Source organism: Arabidopsis thaliana, chromosome 2 (genome assembly GCF_000001735.4).
Source record: "Arabidopsis thaliana chromosome 2, partial sequence".
In the NCBI taxonomy this organism is placed as follows: domain Eukaryota; kingdom Viridiplantae; phylum Streptophyta; class Magnoliopsida; order Brassicales; family Brassicaceae; genus Arabidopsis; species Arabidopsis thaliana.
The window spans coordinates 9,757,771-9,783,360 of NC_003071.7; the positions used below are offsets into that span (position 1 = coordinate 9,757,771).

The following is a 25,590-nucleotide window of genomic DNA, read 5'->3' on the forward strand; positions in this document are numbered from 1 at the left end:
TGCTTAAAAGTCGGATACAAATATTACCAAAATTGGATTGTGTCTACTAATTATGTTTCTATATTTTATAATAACAATATGTAGAAGATTTGGTTCTGATTTAAATTTATGATTCTCTTTTCATATTTGTTTGATATTTTTTTAACTACTTTGAAGAATCATATAGTATATAAACTTCCAAAAACCCCAATTTTTCTGTATATATTATGATTCACAATTTTAAAAACGGTACTATATTACCCAATTAATGAAAAAATATGTTCAACGTCACACATCATCTATAATGTTTAGACAATGATTCAAAAGTCACATTATAAATAAGATCAAAGTAAATCCAAGTCCAAATGAGCATGAACCTTCACTTAACAAGCATTAAAATTTACAAGTTTGTATACGGGTTAGTTTAGGTTTTAGTTAAACTGTTTCATTTTACCATAAATATTAAGATAGATATATTTGGAAGCAATAGAAAGTTTATAATATTATGAACATATAAAAATAAAAAATTACACGGGAAAAATTATATTGAGGGACGAGGTTTTATGATGGCTTAACGGAACTGGTTTTGAAGCAACATTAATATAAATTTTAAAATATCATTAACCTGTTTCTCCAATATGGGACATATTAAAATCAATCAAATTTTAATAATATTATGAATATTTGAACATATTAAAAAAGAGAGCACATGACAAATTATAATGCGAGACGTGTTATATGGCAGGACACTTTTAAATTAATAAAAATTTTAAATATCATTAACTACATTTCAATAAGAGTTAAACTCTCATATATTATTTTTTAACACAGTGATAACTAGACATATCGAATCAACCTGATTTAAATACGATTGTATAAATAAAAATTATTTTGTGGTATACCATTGCTTAATAATAATTGTAAACTATAAATTTAAATTTCTTATAAAATAATACTATTATAAAATTTTATATAGAACACATAATCATTAAATATTTATAAATTACTATTTTTAACAAATAAATCGTCCCCGCAAAAATTAATTAACGTGTTTTTGGAAGAAGAATAAAAGCAAAAAAAACACCTCTAAATGAACTTTGAGACTGATTAGGTGGGATAGGTTAGTGAGGGATTAGGTGAATCAATCAACGTGTTAAATGAGTAAATGACGCTGTCCTTTTCGATAGATTAACTTTCTTTTGTTTTGTTCTCGTTTGTTAGATGTTTATGGTATTAAGAAGTAAATGCTTCTTGTGAAACCGATAAATGTTTCTTCACTGAAACACCCTTAAATGGACGAAGGAAAAACAAAACAAAGAAGTACATGCTTCTTATAATCTTATGAAACCGATAAAACCAAAAGAAAATTATACTCCTTCAGAAAAATGATTTCCTGAGTTTTTCACCAAAATTAAGGAAATAATAAATGGTGCATTAATTAATTATTTGTGTAAAATCTTGTAATTTTTAGTAGTTTTTTACTCCGCTTCTATTCAAAAGTAAAATAAAAATAAAAATGCACCCTTAAATATACTTTTAAATTCAGTTTTGTTTTTAAAAAAAAAAAGTAAAATCTGCTTTAAATATACTATAAGGAATCAATCTTTTTGATACAAGAATAAAATCTCAGAAAAATCATTTTTTATATACAAGGGAGTAATTAATTATTATTAGCTCGATTTTAGTGGAATTCGTCTTCACGATATTCTCTTAATTAATATCATTTTTTTCTGACACCTGTTCGTCTTGGCTGTCTTGTGACTTATTTCTTGTAGTGAATAATTGGATTTGTTCTCTTGATGACTTGTTTTTTGTAGTTATTCTACTTATAATTAGCTATTTTATTTTCTTCTGACACATGTGCTTCACCTAACCAATCTCCAAGATCATAATAAGGGCGTTTTAGTGCACAACTATTAACGCAAGAGACCAAGGAAAAAAAAAACAGATACTTCATTTTGAGTTCTTGAATACTTGTTTTATCTTGTTTTCGTTTTTTACAATTTGGGAAAGGAAATGGAGCCAACGTTCCATGCTTTTATGTTTCCCTGGTTTGCTTTTGGTCATATGATTCCTTTTCTACATCTTGCAAACAAACTAGCTGAGAAAGGTCATCAAATCACTTTCTTGCTACCTAAGAAAGCCCAAAAACAGTTGGAACATCACAATCTGTTCCCAGACAGTATTGTCTTTCACCCTCTCACAATCCCTCATGTCAATGGCCTCCCTGCTGGTGCTGAGACAACCTCGGATATCTCAATCTCGATGGACAACTTACTGTCGGAAGCCTTGGATCTCACTCGCGATCAGGTTGAAGCTGCGGTTCGTGCTCTGAGACCGGACTTGATCTTTTTTGATTTTGCTCATTGGATTCCAGAAATTGCCAAAGAGCATATGATCAAGAGTGTGAGTTACATGATAGTATCTGCAACAACAATAGCTTATACATTTGCCCCTGGTGGTGTATTAGGTGTTCCCCCACCAGGTTATCCTTCATCAAAGGTGTTGTACCGTGAAAACGATGCTCATGCCTTAGCAACCTTATCTATCTTCTACAAGAGACTTTATCATCAGATCACTACAGGTTTTAAGAGCTGTGACATCATTGCATTGAGGACATGTAATGAAATCGAAGGTAAATTCTGCGACTATATATCAAGTCAATACCATAAGAAGGTTCTCTTGACTGGTCCAATGCTCCCTGAGCAAGACACAAGTAAACCACTAGAAGAACAGTTGAGTCATTTTCTGAGCAGGTTCCCACCGAGGTCAGTGGTGTTTTGTGCACTTGGTAGCCAGATCGTTCTTGAAAAGGATCAATTCCAAGAACTCTGCTTAGGGATGGAGCTGACAGGTTTACCGTTTCTTATAGCGGTAAAGCCACCGAGAGGATCATCGACGGTCGAAGAAGGGTTACCAGAAGGGTTCCAGGAGCGGGTGAAAGGGCGTGGTGTGGTTTGGGGAGGATGGGTGCAACAACCATTGATATTGGATCATCCGTCAATAGGCTGCTTTGTGAACCATTGTGGTCCGGGAACAATATGGGAGTGTCTTATGACTGATTGTCAAATGGTTTTGCTTCCATTTTTAGGTGATCAAGTTCTCTTCACAAGATTGATGACCGAGGAATTCAAGGTGTCTGTAGAAGTGTCGAGAGAAAAAACAGGATGGTTTTCAAAGGAGAGCTTGAGCGATGCGATCAAGTCTGTGATGGATAAAGATAGCGACCTCGGAAAGCTAGTGAGGAGTAACCACGCCAAATTGAAGGAGACTCTTGGTAGTCATGGATTATTAACTGGTTACGTGGATAAATTTGTAGAGGAATTGCAAGAGTATTTGATTTGACCAATGTTGTTGATTCTCACTTATTTTGGTAATTAATTCTGAAATTATTTGTTTTGTATGATTGGAGACAAATAAATTGCAAGAGTTCTCATAAGTCCGGCTAAATTTCCAATGACTTTGAACACTATAAAAAGTGCATTTCTATGTCAAAATCGAATTTAATTTGAATGAGAAATAAGGGTCCAAAGTGGTTAGTTTGGAAGAGCTTATAATTCTTGTAATTTTACAAATGAGTAAATGTCCCACCTTGGAAGCATGGATTTTTTTTTATTTTTCCACTAGTGACACCATGGAGTACGAGATGGATGAGTATGATGCAAAAGTACACAAGAACTTGTCATTGTTGCTATCAAGTTATACAAATGTAAGTTTTCAAACAATTTATAATACTTTCTGAAGTTAATTTTAAAAACCTTTAAAATCTTATCACAACCTTAACCTTCTAAAAACCTTTTATAGATTTTACAAATTGTTTAAAAGTTTTGAAAGGTTCTTACAAAGATTCTAAAATGTTTTTAAGACCTTGTAAAATCTTGAGATTATATTGTTCAAAATGCCATTTAATTTGTTGGTCCAAAATATGTGGATATGCCAATTATTGAATTGGCTTGTGGATTTGCCATTCTTGGTGGGTTGGAAAGACGGTTTTTACCTTTAGGGAGATGGGCAGGAGTTGTGAGTTCAAACGGTTTTTGGGAAATAAGTGGATTAGATTACAAGTTCTTATAAGTTGTGGACAATAAACAATCTATTAGTTACATATTTATTTAGAAAAGAGTAGTGACTTTTAATTTTGGTAAAACTAAATTAACGATCGAAAAAAATGGGGGAGGAAATATGTGTTCCATCAAATTTATACTTTTTCTTCATCTCTAACTAATTTATAGGCATTTTTTATGGACTACATTATCTTCTCGTTTTTTAGAAAACAAAATCTTTATATACAACAGTTAGATGATTTTTCTACATATGTAAAGCATTCAATCAAAAAGAAGAAATTAAAAGTGAAAATGGCTAAAAGTGTAAATGCTACTGGTTTCATCACTTATATGGTGATTTTCTTGATTTTAACAGGTATACATTATGATATATGAAATCTCTTTAATTTGTGTTTGATTTTCTGACTAATATGTATTCATTAATGTTTCCTATACACTGCAGTAGGAATATCAAGAGTAAAGGCTAAGAAGCCACCATGTCTAGAAGGCCGAACCGCATATGTGTCACCTGGTCCTTGTAGTAACAGTCTATGCACACAAGATTGCAGGCCTGCTGGTTATCACACTGGCAAATGTAAAGTTGAGTGGTCAACACCAATTTGTAAATGTTATGGATGCAGAAAGGTGTAGACTCGGCAGATCTTATGTGCAATAATATTATTCAGTATCATGTTTTTTTGGAGCTGTATCAATAATAACAAGTCAAAAGGACTTTGTAGTAACGTGCTTCTCGAATCCAGTTATAAATTCCAAAATCCATCACTTTGTTGTTGACTAGATCCACCAAATGTTTTGCATTCACCTTCAAAACACTCACATTGCCATTAACAAAGCTTGAATTTTTCTCGCTGAAAAAACGAAACTCCCATTGTAGTTGTGCTCAATCCATTACTTCGCAAACATCTAGTCATTTTTTTCTCAGGAAAATTGTTGAACCAAGGATTCACACAATAGATTTGTTTAAAAGAGGAAAACAAATCTAGTAATTTCTCTTCATTAGGTATTTCATACAAGACTCAATTATAAAGGGGATTCTAATCCCTTGTGAAACAGATTAGAGTTTTGATCAAGAACAGAGAAAGAATTAAGGTTTTTAGAAGGTATAGCTGCATCCATGATGGATTGCCTACGTACCCTGTGAAGGAATCAAGCCATTCGTAGTTCTCACTAGGTATAAAGTTATGTGTTTCTTCTGAGTATCAAAAGATCTTCCTTTTGTGAAGTCCCTGAGGCGCTTTATATAGGCCGTTAAACCGCCTCCCTAGCGATATTCTCGTAAGATTTCCATTTATCCTTAAGTCGGTTCTGGAGGATAATCGTATTAAAGATATTTTCTTTATTCTTCGGAGGCTTCAGAAGGATTTCTTGATCCGACATTATCTTCAAACATTCTCCTTTATCATTTCCGAAAGTCCCATAAAAGATCTTATTTTACCGGAAATGATCCTTTGAGAATGAATGGTTTTTACAAGTCTTTGCCTCAGGTGTTCTTCACGGCTCGGTGGTCGTTTGAGAGGTGGCTTCGAGCAAACGGTATGTACCGGTTCGGGGCGCGCTTGATGACTGTCCATTAAGCTCAGTTGGCTGTCTCCAAAGCCGATATATATGTTTCCCGCACCGTTTTCACGATTGGCTCGGGCTGTGTTCATAGGATTAACATCCGAGCCATTTTACGAAGTCTCTCCAGGACGGTTGATCGAATAAGGTCCCAAGGTGCTTTGTTCTAGGCTAGGGGCCAATCATATGTTTAACCATGAGGTGATTGTTATTCTTAGACTGTTTGGCTCGGTCTTGCTTGTGGGGGAATCCGACCCCAACAAAAATAATGATCACTACTTAACTAGCACAAAAGGATAAGCTACATAGCCTACATAGTGTGGTCAAAAACACAATCTACTAATTAATCATATTTATTTCATTAATTAAGTCTTTATTGGTAATTAGAACATTCCTAAAGAAGGATTTCACAACATTAAATATGGAATGCTGATTGAATATAATCAGGGATTAACTTTAAATGCATGCGGTTTTGGAGGATGTGTTTGGGTGTAGATGTAATCAAGGTGAGCATCCGACGTCGTTTTCATCAAACATTCTTCTGTTTCGCACTTCGTCTCCATCTCCTTCAAACAAACAAAACAAATTTGTTAAATTCTACTTCATTTCCTTCAAACATTTCATTATGTTTCACAAGCATTTAGTTTAGTTTGGTTTGTTAGAAAAGCCAGAACCAAACTCTCCATAGATGCAATATTCTTCGACTACTATAAAATTTAACTTATTTAGATTTGTAAAACTAGTAAGAGTTTTACGCAATCATTTCAAAATTGTTTAAACGTAAAACTCGAACATAAAAGAATAAGTAGATGATAACATGTAACTTGATGGTTCGTGCTAGTGAATATAATTAGGGATTAACTTTAGGTGCACGCGGAGGAGGATTTTGGGTATAGATGTAATCGAGGTGAGCATCCGATGTCGTTTTCATCAAACACTCATCGGTTTCACAGTTCTTCTCTATCTCCTTCATACAATTAAAAGAATTTTTATTAATTTATAACCATATAGATAATTAAATGTAATTCATTAAAATGGTCTCTTCGAAATTAAACATTCAACAATTTGGTTTTGCTAGAATGAGTATTTACCGTTGATTTGCTCTGGAGAGTCGAGTCCGGACGAGCCACTGAAGCAAGAACCACGGAGCTAAGTAAAACTGCTGCAACGATAAGAATGTTAATCTTTGACATAATATCTTCTTCCTCAATAATCCTTTCTCTCTTTCTTTTTTTTTGGTTTGTAATATATAGAGAGATTGTTACAGGAGAAGAATCAAATTACAAGGCAAAATTAGGTAAGACTTTTGGAGCAAGATAGTTTTCCTTTTGGAATAAGATTTGTTTCCTTTTAAAATTAAATTTCCAAAACATTTTATTTTTGTTACTCATTACTCATTAGACAATCTTTCCACGTCTCTCTTGTTGCATGTTTGTAACGCTTACTTATAGAAATGAATATTCCTTACTTTGTTACAAGAAAAACAAATCCTTAGTTGACTTCCATTAGCTATTTAATGTTGAGGAAATGCTTTTGACTTAGTTAAAACCTTAATATATACCTTGCATATAAAAATCACTGATCCTTTGATTATAGAGAAATTCTTAAGATAACATTAAAACAAATTTTATTGACAATTCTACCACACACTTCATAAATTTCCAAAATATCATTAATTCACACAATATTAAGGTGGTATTTAAGAGATTTTTCTTTTATTTGAGGCGATTTTGATATTTTCTATTTTTCTATTTTCATTGATTTGATGTATAGTTACTATTTAAAGTCTTATTTGTGAAATTTTACAAATGTTGGAAAAAAGCATTTTATGGTGCTATATTTGTCAATTTCCCTTGATTATATATCCTTTTGAAAAGTAATGTTTTTTTTATGTGTGTGTATTCATGAACCTTGGAAAAACTACAAATCAGATCATGGTTTGTTTTAGGTGAAAAATTTAGAACACAGTTACGCAAGAAAGATATCGGTAAATTTTTGTTTCTTTGAATCGAAATTAATCAAAAAGTATTTTCCATTATATAACAACAACTAATCTCTGTTTTTTTTTTTTTTTTTTAACAACTAATCTCTTATCAAAATGACACTACAGAATCACGATTGTAAATCTTTAAAAGGCAGTCTGAAAAATATTCATGAGGATGAGATTTTATTCATTCATGGTTGTAAGTAATCATTATGTAAAGTTTAGGATAAGGACGTTCAAAATCATATAAAAAAACTCTACGAATAAAGTTTATAGTCTATCATATTGATTCATATTTCATAGAAAGTTACTGGAAAACATTACACAAGTATTCTCGATTTTTACGAGTTTGTTTAGTAGTCGCAAAATTTTATTTTACTTTTGAGTATACGAACCCATAAGCTGATTTTCTTTCCAAGTTCCAATAATGATATCATAGTGTACTCTTCATGAATGTTTCAAGCATATAATTATAACGTTCATAAGTAATATTCTACTGCATGTTTGTTATTATAAATTAACTAATAATCGAACGTATGAGTTTTGATTGAGATTGTTGTGCTCACGAAATGAAGGACTCGGTCAATTCTAAAGCTTAAAATAAGAAGCTCAGATCTTAAAACTCGCTTTCGTCTTCGTCCTCCATTTAAGTTTGCGATTCTTTTGCTCTTCTTTCTCTCTCACATTTTTGTCCCAAAACAATAAAAAGAAACAATAATAGAAAGTGTTACAGAAAAAGAAAGAAAACTATCATTGAAGTTGGGAAGGAGAAATGGAGAGTTACCTCAACTCGAATTTCGACGTTAAGGCGAAGCATTCGTCGGAGGAAGTGCTAGAAAAATGGCGGAATCTTTGCAGTGTCGTCAAGAACCCGAAACGTCGGTTTCGATTCACTGCCAATCTCTCCAAACGTTACGAAGCTGCTGCCATGCGCCGCACCAACCAGGTCCTCCTTCTTTTTATGTCTCTTGATCAGCACCTACCTTGTATAGCAATCTAACTTCTAAAGCCGTTTACCTAATATTTTCCCTCCCAAATTATTTGAAAATTTTCAATGTATATATAGGAGAAATTAAGGATTGCAGTTCTCGTGTCAAAAGCCGCATTTCAATTTATCTCTGGTGAGTTATTAATCTGAGAAAAAGGAAACTTCAAATCTTAATTTTTGCATTTCTGTAAGAAAGTGTTCTGTTCTTGATTTCAAAAAATGTGGTTTTTTTTTTTTTAGGTGTTTCTCCAAGTGACTACAAGGTGCCTGAGGAAGTTAAAGCAGCAGGCTTTGACATTTGTGCAGACGAGTTAGGATCAATAGTGGAAGGTCATGATGTGAAGAAGCTCAAGTTCCATGGTGGTGTTGATGGTCTTTCAGGTAAGCTCAAGGCATGTCCCAATGCTGGTCTCTCAACAGGTGAACCTGAGCAGTTAAGCAAACGACAAGAGCTTTTCGGAATCAATAAGTTTGCAGAGAGTGAATTACGAAGTTTCTGGGTGTTTGTTTGGGAAGCACTTCAAGATATGACTCTTATGATTCTTGGTGTTTGTGCTTTCGTCTCTTTGATTGTTGGGATTGCAACTGAAGGATGGCCTCAAGGATCGCATGATGGTCTTGGCATTGTTGCTAGTATTCTTTTAGTTGTGTTTGTGACAGCAACTAGTGACTATAGACAATCTTTGCAGTTCCGGGATTTGGATAAAGAGAAGAAGAAGATCACGGTTCAAGTTACGCGAAACGGGTTTAGACAAAAGATGTCTATATATGATTTGCTCCCTGGAGATGTTGTTCATCTTGCTATCGGAGATCAAGTCCCTGCAGATGGTCTTTTCCTCTCGGGATTCTCTGTTGTTATCGATGAATCGAGTTTAACTGGAGAGAGTGAGCCTGTGATGGTGACTGCACAGAACCCTTTCCTTCTCTCTGGAACCAAAGTTCAAGATGGGTCATGTAAGATGTTGGTTACAACAGTTGGGATGAGAACTCAATGGGGAAAGTTAATGGCAACACTTAGTGAAGGAGGAGATGACGAAACTCCGTTGCAGGTGAAACTTAATGGAGTTGCAACCATCATTGGGAAAATTGGTCTTTCCTTCGCTATTGTTACCTTTGCGGTTTTGGTACAAGGAATGTTTATGAGGAAGCTTTCATTAGGCCCTCATTGGTGGTGGTCCGGAGATGATGCATTAGAGCTTTTGGAGTATTTTGCTATTGCTGTCACAATTGTTGTTGTTGCGGTTCCTGAAGGTTTACCATTAGCTGTCACACTTAGTCTCGCGTTTGCGATGAAGAAGATGATGAACGATAAAGCGCTTGTTCGCCATTTAGCAGCTTGTGAGACAATGGGATCTGCAACTACCATTTGTAGTGACAAGACTGGTACATTAACAACAAATCACATGACTGTTGTGAAATCTTGCATTTGTATGAATGTTCAAGATGTAGCTAGCAAAAGTTCTAGTTTACAATCTGATATCCCTGAAGCTGCCTTGAAACTACTTCTCCAGTTGATTTTTAATAATACCGGTGGAGAAGTTGTTGTGAACGAACGTGGCAAGACTGAGATATTGGGGACACCAACAGAGACTGCTATATTGGAGTTAGGACTATCTCTTGGAGGTAAGTTTCAAGAAGAGAGACAATCTAACAAAGTTATTAAAGTTGAGCCTTTTAACTCAACAAAGAAAAGAATGGGAGTAGTCATTGAGCTGCCTGAAGGAGGACGCATTCGCGCTCACACGAAAGGAGCTTCAGAGATAGTTTTAGCGGCTTGTGATAAAGTCATCAACTCAAGTGGTGAAGTTGTTCCGCTTGATGATGAATCCATCAAGTTCTTGAATGTTACAATCGATGAGTTTGCAAATGAAGCTCTTCGTACTCTTTGCCTTGCTTATATGGATATCGAAAGCGGGTTTTCGGCTGATGAAGGTATTCCGGAAAAAGGGTTTACATGCATAGGGATTGTTGGTATCAAAGACCCTGTTCGTCCTGGAGTTCGGGAGTCCGTGGAACTTTGTCGCCGTGCGGGTATTATGGTGAGAATGGTTACAGGAGATAACATTAACACCGCAAAGGCTATTGCTAGAGAATGTGGAATTCTCACTGATGATGGTATAGCAATTGAAGGTCCTGTGTTTAGAGAGAAGAACCAAGAAGAGATGCTTGAACTCATTCCCAAGATTCAGGTAACTTTTCAAGATTTAGATATTTTTTGCTTTCTTGATAAGTCTTTAAACCATAACTTTTTTTTTTCTTGACAGGTCATGGCTCGTTCTTCCCCAATGGACAAGCATACACTGGTGAAGCAGTTGAGGACTACTTTTGATGAAGTTGTTGCTGTGACTGGCGACGGGACAAACGATGCACCAGCGCTCCACGAGGCTGACATAGGATTAGCAATGGGCATTGCCGGGACTGAAGTGAGTATCATATATCCAAATAAGTCTAATGTTATTATGCAAACGACTCAAACATTTTTTTAAACTCTTTTAGGTAGCGAAAGAGATTGCGGATGTCATCATTCTCGACGATAACTTCAGCACAATCGTCACCGTAGCGAAATGGGGACGTTCTGTTTACATTAACATTCAGAAATTTGTGCAGTTTCAACTAACAGTCAATGTTGTTGCCCTTATTGTTAACTTCTCTTCAGCTTGCTTGACTGGTAAGTTAAAGAAATTAGCTGATTCTGTTTTTATTCAAATTTTCATTTTTTTACAATTATATTGTCTTCGTTTCTATCTTTACTTTTGTTTCTAAATTAATTCACAGGAAGTGCTCCTCTAACTGCTGTTCAACTGCTTTGGGTTAACATGATCATGGACACACTTGGAGCTCTTGCTCTAGCTACAGAACCTCCGAACAACGAGCTGATGAAACGTATGCCTGTTGGAAGAAGAGGGAATTTCATTACCAATGCGATGTGGAGAAACATCTTAGGACAAGCTGTGTATCAATTTATTATCATATGGATTCTACAGGCCAAAGGGAAGTCCATGTTTGGTCTTGTTGGTTCTGACTCTACTCTCGTATTGAACACACTTATCTTCAACTGCTTTGTATTCTGCCAGGTAATTTATAACAATCATAAGTTATACTCAAAACACTTAAAAGTGTTAACCTACACTTGTAGATTTTATGGTATGACTAACTTTTGGGTGGTTTGTTCTTAATGTTTCAGGTTTTCAATGAAGTAAGCTCGCGGGAGATGGAAGAGATCGATGTTTTCAAAGGCATACTCGACAACTATGTTTTCGTGGTTGTTATTGGTGCAACAGTTTTCTTTCAGATCATAATCATTGAGTTCTTGGGCACATTTGCAAGCACCACACCTCTTACAATAGTTCAATGGTTCTTCAGCATTTTCGTTGGCTTCTTGGGTATGCCGATCGCTGCTGGCTTGAAGAAAATACCCGTGTGATCGAAGACACAATGCTGATAACAATCTTTCTCTTATATAACAGAAGTTCCTATTGACACATTGCAAATTTTTCACAAAGCTTGCATTTTTGCAATTTTTTCCTTTTTGATATTGTTGACTAAGTTTGAGTTAAATAGGCTAAGGAGAATTAATATACTCATCCATTTTTTTTTGTTTCTATGTTCTTGAAATGAATCCATCTTGTCAAAAAATCAAAAACAAAAACTTGGACTAGTACGAGAATTGCAAAGATATATGATTGAAGTGATCATTAAAGAACATAGAAGAAAGTGGACCATACTGTATTTATAATCCTAAGAGTGATCATGTGGCTTTTCTTGGGGGAGCCTTAATTGTGATCCACTATCAAAAAGATTCCATTCGAATTCTGTGGATCTTAGTTGTGGTTGAAACATAATTCTGAAAATGACTAGAGTTATGAACAAGCCCCTTTTAAAATACAAGGCAAAAAAGTTAGCGACTTTCATACAAATCAGATACTTCCCATCACAAATCATCAACGAAAAATCCAAGAAAACAGTTAACTCTCAAAGAATATCCTGATTAATTTATTTAAATAAAATTATAATAGAAATGAGTAAAACTACTGTTTAAATTTATATTATTAATTAATTATAATACAAAAGCAACATGACATATATTAAATAAAAAAATGCAATGACCGACCAAAAAATACAATGACATAAAAATACATACTTAGTACCAACATTGAAAATGCAAAATCAAGATTTGACAATACTACGAAATTGTAGAAGTGTAGATAAAATTAGATGTGTAGTGATTCCAGTTCCCAAATTCTTTGATATTTTTGTTAATTCCAAATTTCTTTAATATTGATGTACCAAAATAGTAAGTGATTCCAACTTCTTCAATATTGCTGCAAGGCTGCATGCACCGAAATAGTAAGTGATTCCAAATTTGTTTCCAAAATAGTTATTGTCAAAACCAACCCCGTGTAAGGTTTGGAGGTACACACAAAAAATCTACTCGACGTGGAGCGACCAGTGATCATTGAATCAAAAATGCAACCTACCCACTATTGTTTTGGTAACTAACTATATTAGATCATTTTTACCATAAAATGGATTTCGAAATTAACAGAGAAAATGAGAACTTTTTCACCCAAGTTGCTGCTTCTTCTTTTACTTGTTTTAAGACATCATGCTGAATCTGGCTCTATCGTCAAGTTTCTTCCCGGTTTTGAAGGCCCTCTTCCTTTCGAACTTGAAACCGGGTTTGTATAATTTTCTCTTTTTTTCCTTATCAATCCAAATATGTGTTTTAGTTCGTCGGGTAATCATAATGGAGTGAAGAGAGATATTTGAAGAATTGTGTATTGTTCTCATAATAATGAAGGTTATGCACTTATGCTTATGATACATATATTCTTATAGCAGAAATATTTCTTAGAGTTATACAAAAATTTCTTAATATATTCACACAATATTTATGATACCTTTTGACATCTTCTATAAATCATTTTTCTGAATAAAGGTACATCGGTATTGGTGAAGAAGAAGGATATTGAATTTGAGAAAAGGAATTGATCATGGACACACTTGTATTCTGCATGTGATAGTTTTAATCAATATACCTTTAGGGATTCTGAATATCAAACTAATAAATCATGAAAAGAATATCATTTCGTTTATGTTAAAGGGGTTCTGAAAAGAATACCATTTTAGATATTTTTCAAAACTCCTTAAAAGCTTACTTATGCACCACGGCTTATGCAGGGCTACCACAGTACACTAGCTAAATATTGGGCCAATGACGAGAGGGTACGTGAAGCTCTTCAAATAAGAAAGGTATATGACATTAATTTTGTCGAGGGAAATAAATAATGTCAATATCATTTAAAGATCAATGACACATCATCATTAGAGAGCATATGAAAAGTTAATATATGTTCAACCATTACTTGCATATTAAATCAGTTAATATGAATTTATTGATATAAAAAGTCACAAAACAAAAACATATAATATTTTTTTTGAATCTAATCCAAAAATATTTAAAATGTAAAAAATAATAATACAAGATTTTAATTTATTTTACATCTTCATTTCTTTTCTAAATGTTTTAATTATCATTCTTGCCATCTCTTTTATACTTCAATTTATATTAATTAGTTAGTTACAATGTATATTTATTGTATAGGTTCGAGGAATTTGAAGTATTTTCTATTGTATATGGTATAAGATACCAAAGGACACAAGTCTAATCGCATGTGCTCTTCTCGTTTGGTTAAAAATCGCTGTGATTGTTTTTTTACTAAAAATCAAGCTAGATGTCATATTAGGAACTATATGTTAATAACTTCATATTGCGGCCATTGTTACGTAGGTGTTGGAAATAGACATTTTTGTTATACAATCACTAGACATTTTTCTTCTTCATCTTTTTTTTTTTTGACTTACATGAATATAACTTATAAGTTCTTACTTCATAAATTAGGGTCATAAGAGTGAGCAGATGTTGTTTGATATAACTGGATATCTTCTATATATGATTACAGGGAAGTATAGGAAAATGGATACGATGTAATTCGAATATACATTACGATGACGACATTATTAGCAGCATACCATATCATATGAATAACAGCATCAACGGATACCGATCTCTTATTTACAGGTTTGATTAAAATTACATTTTAAAGAATCGATCTAGTTCTCTATACAAACTATGCGGTTTTTGGTAAACAGTGGTGATCACGATATGGAGGTACCTTTCCTTGCAACTGAAGCTTGGATAAGATCTCTTAATTATCCTATTATTGATGATTGGAGGCCTTGGATAATAAACAATCAGATTGCTGGGTGAATAATTTTTACAATTTTTTTTTTTGCTTCTTTATTCATTAACTCAGTCGAATCATGAGCTCATTAGTCATTTTGAAATCCCTCTTACGATTTTCTTGGACAGATACACGATGACCTATGCCAATAAGATGACATATGCTACTATCAAGGCAAGTTTTTTTTTTTGTTCTTACTCTTAATGTTTTTTATTACACAAATCATTTTGTTTCTCAGTAACTGTTTTGAGGGGTTTACTATAGGGAGGTGGACACACTGCAGAGTATAAACCAGCGGAGAGCTTTATCATGTTCCAACGATGGATCAGTGGCCAGCCTCTGTAATAATAAGAGATGATGATGCCCTATGCCAATGAAAAAGAAATATTTGTAGCATCAACTTTTATATATATATATATATATATATATATATATGTTTACAATTTAATCTACTACAATATTGTAAAAGAAGATCATCTTTAAGAAATAAAAATATTTTTAAAATGGGCTCTCAACAAAACAAAACTGTGTAAGTCCAAACGTCTCATAAATAATTAATCATAATATTCATGTCTCCAATCAAATAAACCTGAGGGAGATGGAAGAGATCGATGTTTCCAAAGGCATACTCGACAACTATGCTTTCGATTTTATCAAAAAAAAACTATATTTTTGTGGATGTTATAAGTTTTCTTTCAGATCATAATCATTGAGTTCTTGGGCACATTTGCAAGCACCACACCTCTTACAATAGTCCAATGTTTCTTGAGCATATTTGGCTTCTTGGGCATGCCGATCGCTGCGGGCTAGAAGAAAATACCCGTGTGATCGAAGACACAATGCCGATAACAACCTTGCTCTTGTAGGACATAAATTCCTTGACACATGCAAAAGTTTTACAAAGCTTTTGCCTTTTTGTATATCCCCTTTTTATTTTACATTGTTGACCAAATTTGAGTCAAATAGGCTAATGACAATTAATCTACTCATCAATTCTTTTTTCTTTGTTCTTGAAATGAATCCATTTTATCAAGAATGAAAACAAAAATTTGAACTAAACCGAGACTTGCCGAAAAACGGTTAAGTCATCATTAATAAACAACGCAGGAAGTGGATCATATTTTTTTTTTTTTAAATGTAAAATTTATTCATCAAAAAAGATCATAGTTACAATTAGTCTGTTCATTTCGTCGCCGCGGGTACCTGCGGCCACTAAACAAACAGACTATATATGCATCTATGATCATCTTAATGTCTTTGATGAGTTTGGCTTGGTATTTCGGTAATTCACCGTGTCTCCACTGGTTTTGTTCTCGTCAGATTGTGTAGATAGTGGCTTGAAAGGCGTATCGCAAAATGAAACAATGGGTGCGACTAATACTAGAATCTGAGATTGCTTTAAGGATATCACCAAACTGGTACGTGTCAGTTGCTGAGATATCCCATGAGTGAGCTTGTACCAAATCTGAGACGTGACATTACATGAGAAGAAGAGGTGATCACGATAAGAAAGTGGATCGTATTGTATTTTTTTATTCCATCCTCTAAAAAAGGGTCAAATGATCATTAAAGAACACCGAAAAAAATGGATCATATTGTATTTTATATACCAACCTCTTGATATTTTAATCGTTTGACTCTTTTTTTTTTTTTTTTTGGCAAATTGCCATCATCGCCTAAGATAACCAGTTTTCCAATTTTTAAAACAATTATTATACTATCTTTCCGTCGATAAGTTGTAGTTTGTCAGATATTTTGAATTGCAAATCTTGTTTAGTTAACAAAGTCATAAACTACTTTTCTCAAAATCATCTCTTCATTCCTTAGATCCATTATAAAAGTAGAGCGTGTAACATGAAGTAGTTGTGTGCGTGTAACACGAAACAGCTACGTAACACAAGAAGATGTTGATTATAAACTAATAGTCTTGGGATTATAATCTTTTATTAATTTATCGATATACTAATTGTTCTAAAAAAATAATTTAGGATCGAAGAAATATATAAATTTATTAAGGTATTAATTCATCCAATATGATTTCAAAGATCCTCAATATAACCTACTCCTACATGTGACTATTCAACAAAACGTCTGGAAACCTCTATTATTGATAATATATGGTCCTACATATGACTATTCAATAAAACGCCAGCAAGCCTCAATTATTGGTAATTAATTAACTAATTGAACTCTACATGTGATAATTATCTTTTTTTTTTTTTTTTGGATTAAAGATATAAAGATCCTTGTATCCTAAGATGACTCAATCTTTAGAAACTAAGAGAGAATGGAATTAACACTAAAATTGCTGGTTCTGCTTCTGTTTATCTTAAATCATCATGTTGGTTCTGGCTCTATCGTCAAGTTTCTTCCCGGTTTTGAAGGCCCTCTTCCTTTCGAACTTGAAACCGGGTTTGTTAGTTCTCTCTTTTGCAACAATGTGTTTTGAGTTTGGAGTTTGTAATTAGTCATTCTTTTGACTAAAGGTACATTGGTATTGGTGAGGAAGAGGAAGTGCAATTGTTCTATTATTTCATCAAATCTGAGAGAAATCCAAAAGAAGACCCTCTTCTTCTCTGGTTAAGTGGAGGACCTGGATGTTCTTCTATCACTGGCCTTCTTTTCCAGAATGGTAAATCTCTATTTTTTGCTCTTGCTTTAAGGATTATTTTCAAAGGATTGCTTAAAGTGGGTTAAAAAAAAATTAAGACCTTGGTTTCTTGATTTCTTAGGACCTTTGGCTTTGAAGTCCGAGGTTTACAATGGAAGTGTTCCTTCTTTGGTCTCTACTACATATTCGTGGACTAAGGTAGAAGAAAGTATGTTCATATGTTAAATTGTTAATGACAAAACACAATGATCTATCAAATTTTTTGATTATTTATTCAGACGGCGAACATAATATTCTTGGATCAACCTGTTGGAGCTGGCTTCTCCTACTCAAGAGCTCCACTTATTGATACACCTACTGACACAGGAGAAGTTAAGAGGATTCATGAGTTTCTCCAAAAGGTAAACACGTAACTTAATTTGTCATCTCAAAGCATTTGTCATTTTGTCTCTTTGCATTAACGCGCTTGTGTATGTTGTAATTCGTGAATACTTAATAATCCCTTCGTTCGGTACGGTTTAATATTTTTAACACAAATTAATAAAAAATTAAATTATTTGTTTTACTACCTTTTATTAATATGTTTTACAAAAAAAATCATTAGTTAACAAAGATATATATTTTATTATAAATCTATATTGAAAATCTAAAACGTTACTTTTTGTGAAACAAATTTTAAGTTAGAAAAGGACACTTCAGCTAAAATGTATTTGAACTCACTAAAACATTTTGTTTCGTTTAGCCTTCAAATCTTCCCAAATTATTTTAACACCAACCTTAAGAATTTTTTTTTGTTCCTTTTTAGTGGCTAAGCAAGCATCCACAGTTTTCTTCCAACCATTTTTATGCTGGCGGAGATTCTTATTCCGGTATGATTGTTCCGGCCCTCGTTCAAGAAATCTCGAAAGGTATCATCACATACTTTTATTTGAATATCGTTTAACCGTGCTCTTTAAAATAACACACTATGATGCAGGAAATTATATATGTTGCAACCCTCCTATAAATCTAAAGGTAATTGCAATTTAAATGCTCTTTGTAATTTCGTAAGTATATTGATTTTTAAAAAGTTTCGATCAACTAAAAATCACTAGGATATTTTTTTGTACACTAGAAACTGATAGTTATGTGTCGACAAAATAAAAGAGATTGATAATTGTGTATATATATAATATGTTTTTGTTAAGTTGATAATTAATATTATTCTTACCAAAAACAGGGTTATGTACTCGGGAACCCGATAACGCACGAAGACGACCCAAACTATCGCATTCCATTTTCTCATGGAATGGCACTAATTTCAGATGAACTATACGAGGTATGAAATATGTGGCATGCTTAAATTCGACTAGTCTTGTTATCCTTGGCATTTTTCACAACTCTTTTTAATGTTAAAAACATTTTCTTATTAAAAAAAAGTCAATTAGGGAAGCCTGCAAAGGAAATTATTTCAATGTGGATCCACGAAACACAAAATGTTTGAAACTTGTCGAGGAATTTCATAAGGTACACATTGCACACTTTGAAATTTGGTCGATGTTCAGTAATTTATCAGATAGTGAACATCTAACTCAGATTTGTTTTTAATAAACTTACAGTGTACCGACAAACTAAATGAATTCCATATACTATCACCAGATTGCGACACGGCATCTCCTGATTGCTATGTAAGTAATATGTCTTTTCTCCACCTAGTGACTCTTGTAAAAGGGTTGGAAAATGAATTGATGAAGAAACATTTTTTCTTTTTCAACTACACATTAAGTAAAATACCGCTCCATGATTAAGTCAACAAAAAAAATTGCATTTTATATAACTTCCAAGAAACATACTTTTAAGGTTGCTTTTGCAGTTATATCCATTTTATCTCATTAGCTTTTGGGCCAATGACGAGAGCGTCCGCGATGCTCTTCATGTTAATAAGGTATATGCCATTAATAATGTGTGATGATAAAAAAGAAAAGAAGCCTTAAAATCTAAACTATGGCCGATTGATGATTACAGAGGAGTATTGGAAAATGGGAGCGATGTAACTATCTGAGTAAACCATACAACAAAGACATCAAGAGCAGCGTACCATACCATATGAATAACAGTGTTAGTGGCTACCGATCTCTCATCTACAGGTAAGAGTTAGATACCTATATCTAAATTATTAAGAACCTGATCAAAAATTTCCTAATTAGAGACTCAAGCAAAACCAAATTAAATCAAACCAAAATTTGTTATTATTTTACTTTTAAACCCGAAAAAAGGAAACAAAAATGAATAGACAAGAATTTATTAAAAATATATAGGCATATCCATATTACGTAGAAATTTAATTTACGTAAATTATTATGTATTTATGTTTTGCAATTATTATTATTTTATTTTTTTGTGTAAACGCAATTATTTAACTTAAAACAACCTAAACAAACCGAATTACATCATGGTGAAACGAAACAAACCAAATTACAGATGGATTTTATTTTGTTTTACTTTCTCTTAATTCAATATAAAAAATCGATACATTAATCCACAGTGTCCATTCATACATACAAAATTTAAGAGATTCCAATATTTTGCGCGGTTGATGGTGAACAGTGGTGATCATGATTTGGTGGTTCCTTTCCTTGCAACACAAGCCTGGATAAAATCTCTAAATTACTCTATCATTGATGAATGGAGACCTTGGATGATTAGAGATCAAATCACTGGGTATATATATTTTTTTGTGTTTTTGGGTTTTCTTGTTCTTTCATTTTCTCATCGTATCACAAGCTTATAAAGCTCCGGTAAAAATCATTCATCCTTTTTTTTTAATTGACAGATACACGAGAACTTATTCCAATAAGATGACATTTGCTACTGTCAAAGCAAGTCTTCTTGTCTCAATTTAACATTTCTATTTGTCGTTTAATTAAAAAGTATTTTCTAATTTGTTTTAAGCGTTTTGATTGTAGGGAAGTGGGCACACAGCGGAGAATAAACCACAAGAGAGTTTTATCATGTTTCGAAGGTGGATTAATGGCCAACCTTTGTAAAAATTACAATTATGAATTATCTACTATGTGAGCTATTTGTTCCTGAGGAGGTTTAGAACTCTACCACTAGTTCGACATGCTATAGTTACCAATAAATGAGGTCTTATTTGGGTCTAGGGAGACTACAGGCCAAAGACTTGGAACTTCTTGGTTTATTGTTATATGTTGTTAGGTAACATTTTTGTGTTATTCATAGATTTTACCTTTTGGTACTTTTATCTTCTCACAGATTATATTGTTCTGTGTTGTGCTGTTATTTTTTACAATTAAACTTAGATTTTTAATAAATTCTTTTTTGTCTCAAATTTAATAAGTTATATACCTATCTCCATTTTACTCAACAATATTTTTTAGATGAATAAAATATTTCTGATTGTGTTTTTTTATCTTTGCGCGCATTTAGTACTTTTTCTGTATTGAAATGTAAAATTATATTAACAAAAAAAACTGACTTTGCATTTAGTATCACTTTTAGAGGATTGAATTTGATATCCAAATCATATCAATATTTAGGTAAAGATGTGGCGAGGATAAGAACAAAATAATAAGAGCCATAAAACCAACGCCCCTACCTTATCCATTATTCATGCTGTTGGGGATTTTGATCTTATGTCAAAAGTGTATAATGGTATACAGTGAGGGAGAGCGACGCATGCAACATTATAAAATATCTATTTTCATAACCAACCCGATATGGCTGCTCCACAAAAGAAACCAGGCCTACGTAACGTGGAGCTACTTTGTAATTATAAAGATTTATTGTTTCCCATAAACTGGTTAAATGATTTTAGAAACTAAAGTAAAATGAGCTTGACACTAGAGTTTCTGCTTCTTCTGATTGTACTTATCTTGAGTCACCATGCTCATTCTGGCTCTATTGTCAAATTCCTTCCTGGTTTTGAAGGCCCCCTTCCTTTTGAACTCGAAACCGGGTTTGTAATATCTCTCTTCTTTTTCAGCAATTCAATTATGTGTTTGGTTTCAATTTACTAATCAGTAATTTTCTCAATGAAGGTACATTGGTATTGGTGAGGAAGAGGAAGTGCAATTATTCTACTATTTCATCAAATCTGAGAAGAATCCAGAAGAAGACCCTCTTCTTCTATGGTTAAGTGGAGGACCTGGATGTTCCTCTCTTACTGGCCTTCTTTTTGAGAATGGTATATCTATAATATTTCGCTAAGCATTACTAGAATAACTTGTTTAAAGCCGGGGGAAATAAATAGGACCGGTGGCTTTGAAGTTCGAGGTTTACAATGGAAGTGTTCCATCTTTGGTCTCTACTACATATTCATGGACAAAGGTAAAAGTATGTTCAAATGTCGATCACAAACCCAATTATCTATTCTTGATCTTATTAAGAAGGACCTCCTTTTTTTAAGATGGCGAACATAATATTCTTGGATCAGCCAGTTGGATCTGGCTTCTCCTATTCAAGAACTCCACTTGTTGATAAAATTAGTGACACTGGTGAAGTTAAGAGGATTTATGAGTTTCTTCAAAAGGTAATAACAAAACGTTTATTTTCTTGTTGAAGCATAATTCTTTTTCTTTTGCATTAAGATCTTGTGTATATGTTGTAATTCTCTTAGTATAAACCAATTGATTGCTAGTGGATTCGGATACCGATCTCGGCGAGATACAGAATTAATAACACTGATTAACCAAACTCATTAGAACCCTCCCGTTAATTTCATTACTTGCCAAGATATTCAAGAATTTTTATTCAAACAAGGTTTTAAACGATTGTAGTGTTTATTGGTATCCTACGAGCGGTTAGCTCTTTAATAGAAAGTCTATCTTTTGGTTTGTGCAGTGGTTAAGCAAACATCAACAATTTTTTTCCAACCCTTTTTACGTTGGTGGAGATTCTTATTCAGGTATGATTGTTCCACCCCTAGTTCAAGAAATCGGAAAAGGTATGTTCGTTAATTCATATCAATCAATCCCCATACACTTTTCTTGGAATATTGTTTAATTGTCTGTCTCTCAATAATTAACAATATATACAATGATGCAGGAAATTATCAAATAAATCTACAGGTTGTAGATATTTATTTGTTTCTTATATTTTGTTATTTAAAAAAATATTGAAGATTAATAGTAATATGTTCTTACGAAAATAGGGTTATATCCTCGGAAACCCGATAACAGATACTGAATCTGAACAAAACTATCAGATTCCATATGCTCATGGAATGGCATTAATCTCTGATGAACTATACAAGGTATGAAATAGTAATCATGCTTAAATTTTTTTCTTTTTTTCTTTTTGACACCAGATAGTTTTATATTTGACGAGTCCAGTCTTGTTTTGATTGAGTTTATAGTCAAAAGTGTTGGATGCATAAATATTGGTTTTAATTAAAATATATTGTTGTACCTTTTACATAGAATAAGTAAAAATATGTCTCATTTGTTTGTTTTCTTTTCTTTTATAGGACTATACAAGTGTTCAAATTTGATTGGATGAAATATTGTTTTAAACTTATGAAAAAATCAAAGTCTTTAAAGTTCTTAAACCAATCACCCCTAACCTTAGTGTTTCTTAAGCCTTAAATGATAGCAATGTTTCAATACTTCTTCTTACAGTCAATGGAGAGAATCTGCAAAGGAAATTATGTGAAAGTGGATTCACTTAACACAAAATGCTATAAACTAATCAAAGATTATCAAAAGGTACACATTACGGAATGTTGTTGTTATTGATCAGAACTCAATTTGATAATGATCATCACTAATTCAGATTTCTTGGGTTATTTTCAGTGTATTCATAAACTGAATAAGTATCATATATTATTACCTGACTGCGATATAACATCTCCTGATTGCTTTGTAAGTAATACTTTTTTCCTCCATCTAGTGACCCATATAAAAGGATTGGGAAAAATATCCAGCTTTTATGATATTCCTAAAAATATTAAAGAGGTTGCTTTTGCAGTTATATAGGTATACTCTCATAACCTTTTGGGCCAACAACAAGAGCGTTCGCGAAGCTCTGCAAGTCAATAAGGTATATGCCAATTTTAGTTTAAGATCAAAAGTGATCTATTATTTTATAGGAGACTATGTAAATGGGTTCGACGTGATCTATTATGTTTTGCAACTTTATATATAAGTTGTAAAGGTAAAGCCATTCCACAGTTAATACGAAATAACATTTGGCCAATGGCCTCCAATTCTCTAAAAATTTGAAGGAGATAATAAATTCTTTAGTTTCATGTAGCTCATTCTAAATAACATAATTATAGAAATTTGAGTTACGGGTTGATCTTTGTGGTATTTAGAGTGAGAAAACACAAGGGGTTTTACGATAAAACATGGACTTCCAATAATTGAGTAATCAAATTCATAAAACAAAATATAGAACAATTGTTCATTTAAAAACATTTAGAGTAAATTTTCTTAAGATACCTATTTGAAGTGTAAGAGTTTTTTTATATAAGAATTGAAGATTGTCATCCAAACTCATGGATCATATGTCATTGACGATTCTAGTTTTTGCATCTACGGATTTTTTTTTCAACTTTATTGTTGATAAAACCTTATATTTTTTGGAGTATCTGACAAAAAAAAATATTGAGTGATTTGGATATCTTATCCATCAAAAGAAAATAAGTTAGAAACGTTGGTTTTGAAAACTAAAATTTTGTGAAAAAAACAAAAATTTGTTTTAAGACTATTTTTCTTTTTTTGCTAAATGACGATGATGTTTATTTCTTTAGATATTTGTGTGTTTTATTTCTAAAACGGCTCAGAATCCATCAGTTATAGTATCTCTATACATAAATTTTAAAATCTTAATGAAGATCTAAAATTGCAGGGAAGTATAGGAAAATGGGTACAATGTAACTATAAAAATATTTCCTACAATTACGATATCAAGAGCAGCGTCGCATACCATATGAAGAATAGTATTGATGGCTACCGATCTCTTATCTACAAGTAAGTGTTAAATCTAAATTTTTAAGAACAGGAAGTGTTCTATATACAACCAGAAGTAGGGGTGTACAAATTTTTCAAAACCAGAGAGATCAGAATTGAATTGAACTAACCAGAATTTGTTTTTAAAAAAAGCAAAAACCGAAACTGATTGTAGTGTGTATACCAAACTAAAACAAATGCAACCAAAATTTATTAGACCTATATATAATTGTTTTTTCATATATACATAGTAAATATAAACATATGCATATTACGTAAATAATATATATATATATATAAAACTTAAATCAAAATACAAAACAAATCGTAGCCAAACCAGATTACAAGTGGTTTTTATTTATCTTCAGTTTCAATTAACTATATTAAAAAGCAAACCCAAGTAAAATCATGAATCGACTTGCCGACTCCTACCAACTAGGTTCAAGAGATTATAACATTTGTGAGGTTTATGGTGAACAGTGGTGACCATGATATGATGGTGCCTTTCCTTGCAACTCAAGCCTGGATAAGATCTCTCAATTATTCCATCACTGATGATTGGAAGCCTTGGATGATAAACGATCAAATTGCTGGGTATATATATGTTTTTCTGTTTCTCTTGTTCATTCATTTTCTAGTCGTATCACACACTTATCAAACTCACATAAAAATCATTCTTGCCTTTGTTTCTTGACAGATACACGAGAAGTTATTCCAATAAGATGACATTTGCTACTATCAAAGCAAGTCTTCTTGTGTCAACTTAATATTTGTATTGTCCTTAGACTGCAATAAAAAAGACTTTGTTTTAATTGTTTTGAGTTTGTTTTATTTATTTTTTTGTTAAAGGGAAGTGGACACACAGCAGAGTATAAACCAAAAGAGACCTCTATCATGTTCAAAAGATGGATCAGTGCCCAGCCTTTGTAAAAGAGGATGATGGTCTTTGCGTATGTAGAATAAAACTATGTAACATAAAAAATGTTTGTATACAATATAATCATCTACTTGGTAATTAAGTACTACCGCTACACGTGATTTTTTGTTTTGATGTAGACTACTGAATCCCTTGCCTGCTTGAATTCAAAATTTTAATTTGTACGACGGACTGTTCACTCATACATACCGATGGTGATTTTAGGGGTTGGTATTTTCATATTCTGTTTGGTTAATCTGGTTTTTGTAAACCAATGTAAATCTCCCAGACCGATC

The 25,590-nt window shown here is 32.8% G+C and overlaps 8 protein-coding genes and 1 long non-coding RNA gene across 18 annotated transcripts; 6 read left to right on the forward strand and 3 right to left on the reverse strand.

Moving 5' to 3' along the window:
* Positions 1 to 1,824: 1,824 nt before the first annotated feature.
* Positions 1,825 to 3,470, forward strand: AT2G22930 (UDP-Glycosyltransferase superfamily protein). Of its 2 annotated transcripts, NM_001335828.1 has the most exons (2): positions 1,903 to 2,614; positions 3,071 to 3,434. In NM_001335828.1, the coding sequence occupies exons 1-2, from the start codon at positions 1,996 to 1,998 to the stop codon at positions 3,322 to 3,324; spliced, it is 873 nt and encodes a 290-aa protein (NP_001323935.1). In that variant the 5' UTR covers positions 1,903 to 1,995; the 3' UTR covers positions 3,325 to 3,434. The 2 variants fall into 2 exon arrangements, with proteins under 2 accessions (NP_179877.1, NP_001323935.1); NM_127858.3 differs by having other exon boundaries at positions 1,825 to 3,470.
* Positions 3,471 to 3,884: 414 nt separating this feature from the next.
* Positions 3,885 to 5,692, reverse strand: AT2G22940 (uncharacterized protein; the record flags this gene model as incomplete). Its single annotated transcript, NM_127859.1, has 2 exons — positions 3,885 to 3,976; positions 5,479 to 5,692. The coding sequence occupies 2 exons, from the start codon at positions 5,690 to 5,692 to the stop codon at positions 3,885 to 3,887; spliced, it is 306 nt and encodes a 101-aa protein (NP_179878.1).
* On the forward strand, positions 4,296 to 4,816 carry AT2G22941 (Defensin-like (DEFL) family protein). The gene is made up of 2 exons (NM_001335829.1): positions 4,296 to 4,398; positions 4,486 to 4,816. The coding sequence occupies exons 1-2, from the start codon at positions 4,335 to 4,337 to the stop codon at positions 4,671 to 4,673; spliced, it is 252 nt and encodes an 83-aa protein (NP_001318268.1). The 5' UTR covers positions 4,296 to 4,334; the 3' UTR covers positions 4,674 to 4,816.
* Positions 5,693 to 5,969: 277 nt separating the features above from the next.
* On the reverse strand, positions 5,970 to 6,842 carry AT2G22942 (growth factor). The gene is made up of 3 exons (NM_001124893.5): positions 6,692 to 6,842; positions 6,463 to 6,567; positions 5,970 to 6,166 (listed from the first exon to the last, which is right to left on the reverse strand). The coding sequence occupies exons 1-3, from the start codon at positions 6,791 to 6,793 to the stop codon at positions 6,044 to 6,046; spliced, it is 330 nt and encodes a 109-aa protein (NP_001118365.4). The 5' UTR covers positions 6,794 to 6,842; the 3' UTR covers positions 5,970 to 6,043.
* Positions 6,843 to 8,287: 1,445 nt separating this feature from the next.
* ACA7 (Cation transporter/ E1-E2 ATPase family protein) lies at positions 8,288 to 12,187 on the forward strand. Its single transcript, NM_127860.2, has 7 exons — positions 8,288 to 8,530; positions 8,651 to 8,705; positions 8,813 to 10,761; positions 10,837 to 10,995; positions 11,069 to 11,240; positions 11,348 to 11,646; positions 11,757 to 12,187. Exons 1-7 carry the CDS (start codon positions 8,357 to 8,359, stop codon positions 11,994 to 11,996), a joined length of 3,048 nt encoding a protein of 1,015 aa, NP_179879.1. The 5' UTR covers positions 8,288 to 8,356; the 3' UTR covers positions 11,997 to 12,187.
* A 742-nt stretch (positions 12,188 to 12,929) lies between these two features.
* On the reverse strand, positions 12,930 to 13,783 carry AT2G22955. 2 transcript variants are annotated; one of them, NR_140649.1, is made up of 3 exons: positions 13,695 to 13,783; positions 13,474 to 13,583; positions 12,930 to 13,276 (listed from the first exon to the last, which is right to left on the reverse strand). It is a non-coding gene; the product is annotated as an other RNA (long non-coding RNA). The 2 variants fall into 2 exon arrangements; NR_140650.1 differs by lacking the exons at positions 13,474 to 13,583; positions 13,695 to 13,783 and having other exon boundaries at positions 13,131 to 13,379.
* AT2G22960 (alpha/beta-Hydrolases superfamily protein) lies at positions 13,124 to 15,207 on the forward strand (the record flags this gene model as incomplete). Its single annotated transcript, NM_001335830.1, has 7 exons — positions 13,124 to 13,251; positions 13,512 to 13,525; positions 13,773 to 13,825; positions 14,536 to 14,654; positions 14,726 to 14,839; positions 14,946 to 14,991; positions 15,082 to 15,207. 7 exons carry the CDS (start codon positions 13,124 to 13,126, stop codon positions 15,160 to 15,162), a joined length of 555 nt encoding a protein of 184 aa, NP_001318269.1. The 3' UTR covers positions 15,163 to 15,207.
* A 1,771-nt stretch (positions 15,208 to 16,978) lies between these two features.
* SCPL11 (serine carboxypeptidase-like 11) lies at positions 16,979 to 20,791 on the forward strand. 4 transcript variants are annotated; one of them, NM_127862.4, is made up of 14 exons: positions 16,979 to 17,229; positions 17,304 to 17,449; positions 17,550 to 17,626; positions 17,707 to 17,829; positions 18,234 to 18,336; positions 18,405 to 18,442; positions 18,648 to 18,746; positions 18,848 to 18,934; positions 19,027 to 19,095; positions 19,281 to 19,352; positions 19,433 to 19,554; positions 20,015 to 20,128; positions 20,241 to 20,286; positions 20,374 to 20,791. In NM_127862.4, the coding sequence occupies exons 1-14, from the start codon at positions 17,105 to 17,107 to the stop codon at positions 20,452 to 20,454; spliced, it is 1,302 nt and encodes a 433-aa protein (NP_179880.1). In that variant the 5' UTR covers positions 16,979 to 17,104; the 3' UTR covers positions 20,455 to 20,791. The 4 variants fall into 4 exon arrangements, with proteins under 4 accessions (NP_179880.1, NP_001323542.1, NP_001077945.1 ...); NM_001084476.1 differs by having other exon boundaries at positions 17,083 to 17,229; positions 20,241 to 20,290; positions 20,379 to 20,742; NM_001335831.1 differs by having other exon boundaries at positions 17,078 to 17,229; positions 20,241 to 20,791.
* A 197-nt stretch (positions 20,792 to 20,988) lies between these two features.
* On the forward strand, positions 20,989 to 25,540 carry SCPL13 (serine carboxypeptidase-like 13). Of its 5 annotated transcripts, none has more exons than NM_127863.5 (14): positions 20,989 to 21,386; positions 21,469 to 21,614; positions 21,681 to 21,757; positions 21,837 to 21,959; positions 22,271 to 22,373; positions 22,475 to 22,497; positions 22,581 to 22,682; positions 23,047 to 23,133; positions 23,221 to 23,289; positions 23,396 to 23,467; positions 24,278 to 24,399; positions 24,859 to 24,972; positions 25,076 to 25,121; positions 25,228 to 25,540. In NM_127863.5, the coding sequence occupies exons 1-14, from the start codon at positions 21,259 to 21,261 to the stop codon at positions 25,306 to 25,308; spliced, it is 1,293 nt and encodes a 430-aa protein (NP_179881.3). In that variant the 5' UTR covers positions 20,989 to 21,258; the 3' UTR covers positions 25,309 to 25,540. The 5 variants fall into 5 exon arrangements, with proteins under 5 accessions (NP_179881.3, NP_001031402.1, NP_001324656.1 ...); NM_001084478.1 differs by having other exon boundaries at positions 21,107 to 21,386; positions 25,076 to 25,125; positions 25,233 to 25,481; NM_001036325.3 differs by having other exon boundaries at positions 21,027 to 21,386; positions 25,076 to 25,499.
* Positions 25,541 to 25,590: the final 50 nt, after the last annotated feature.

Coding starts and splice junctions, on each gene's coding strand:
- AT2G22930 (NM_127858.3), top strand. CDS start 1,996: ATGGAGCCAACGTTCCATGCTTTTATGTTTCCCTGGTTTGCTTTTGGT.
- ACA7 (NM_127860.2), top strand. CDS start 8,357: ATGGAGAGTTACCTCAACTCGAATTTCGACGTTAAGGCGAAGCATTCG. Junction 10,762..10,836: donor AACTCATTCCCAAGATTCAG/GTAACTTTTCAA, acceptor TTTTCTTGACAG/GTCATGGCTCGTTCTTCCCC. Junction 10,996..11,068: donor TGGGCATTGCCGGGACTGAA/GTGAGTATCATA, acceptor AAACTCTTTTAG/GTAGCGAAAGAGATTGCGGA.
- AT2G22942 (NM_001124893.5), bottom strand. CDS start 6,793: ATGTCAAAGATTAACATTCTTATCGTTGCAGCAGTTTTACTTAGCTCC. Junction 6,568..6,691: donor CTCTCCAGAGCAAATCAACG/GTAAATACTCAT, acceptor AATTGTATGAAG/GAGATAGAGAAGAACTGTGA. Junction 6,167..6,462: donor CTCCTCCGCGTGCACCTAAA/GTTAATCCCTAA, acceptor GTTTGTTTGAAG/GAGATGGAGACGAAGTGCGA.
- SCPL13 (NM_001084478.1), top strand. CDS start 21,259: ATGAGCTTGACACTAGAGTTTCTGCTTCTTCTGATTGTACTTATCTTG. Junction 21,615..21,680: donor TGGCCTTCTTTTTGAGAATG/GTATATCTATAA, acceptor GGAAATAAATAG/GACCGGTGGCTTTGAAGTTC. Junction 22,683..23,046: donor TCTCTGATGAACTATACAAG/GTATGAAATAGT, acceptor TTCTTCTTACAG/TCAATGGAGAGAATCTGCAA.
- AT2G22941 (NM_001335829.1), top strand. CDS start 4,335: ATGGCTAAAAGTGTAAATGCTACTGGTTTCATCACTTATATGGTGATT. Junction 4,399..4,485: donor GATTTTCTTGATTTTAACAG/GTATACATTATG, acceptor TATACACTGCAG/TAGGAATATCAAGAGTAAAG.
- SCPL11 (NM_001084476.1), top strand. CDS start 17,105: ATGGAATTAACACTAAAATTGCTGGTTCTGCTTCTGTTTATCTTAAAT. Junction 18,935..19,026: donor TTGTCGAGGAATTTCATAAG/GTACACATTGCA, acceptor ATAAACTTACAG/TGTACCGACAAACTAAATGA. Junction 19,353..19,432: donor ATGCTCTTCATGTTAATAAG/GTATATGCCATT, acceptor TGATGATTACAG/AGGAGTATTGGAAAATGGGA.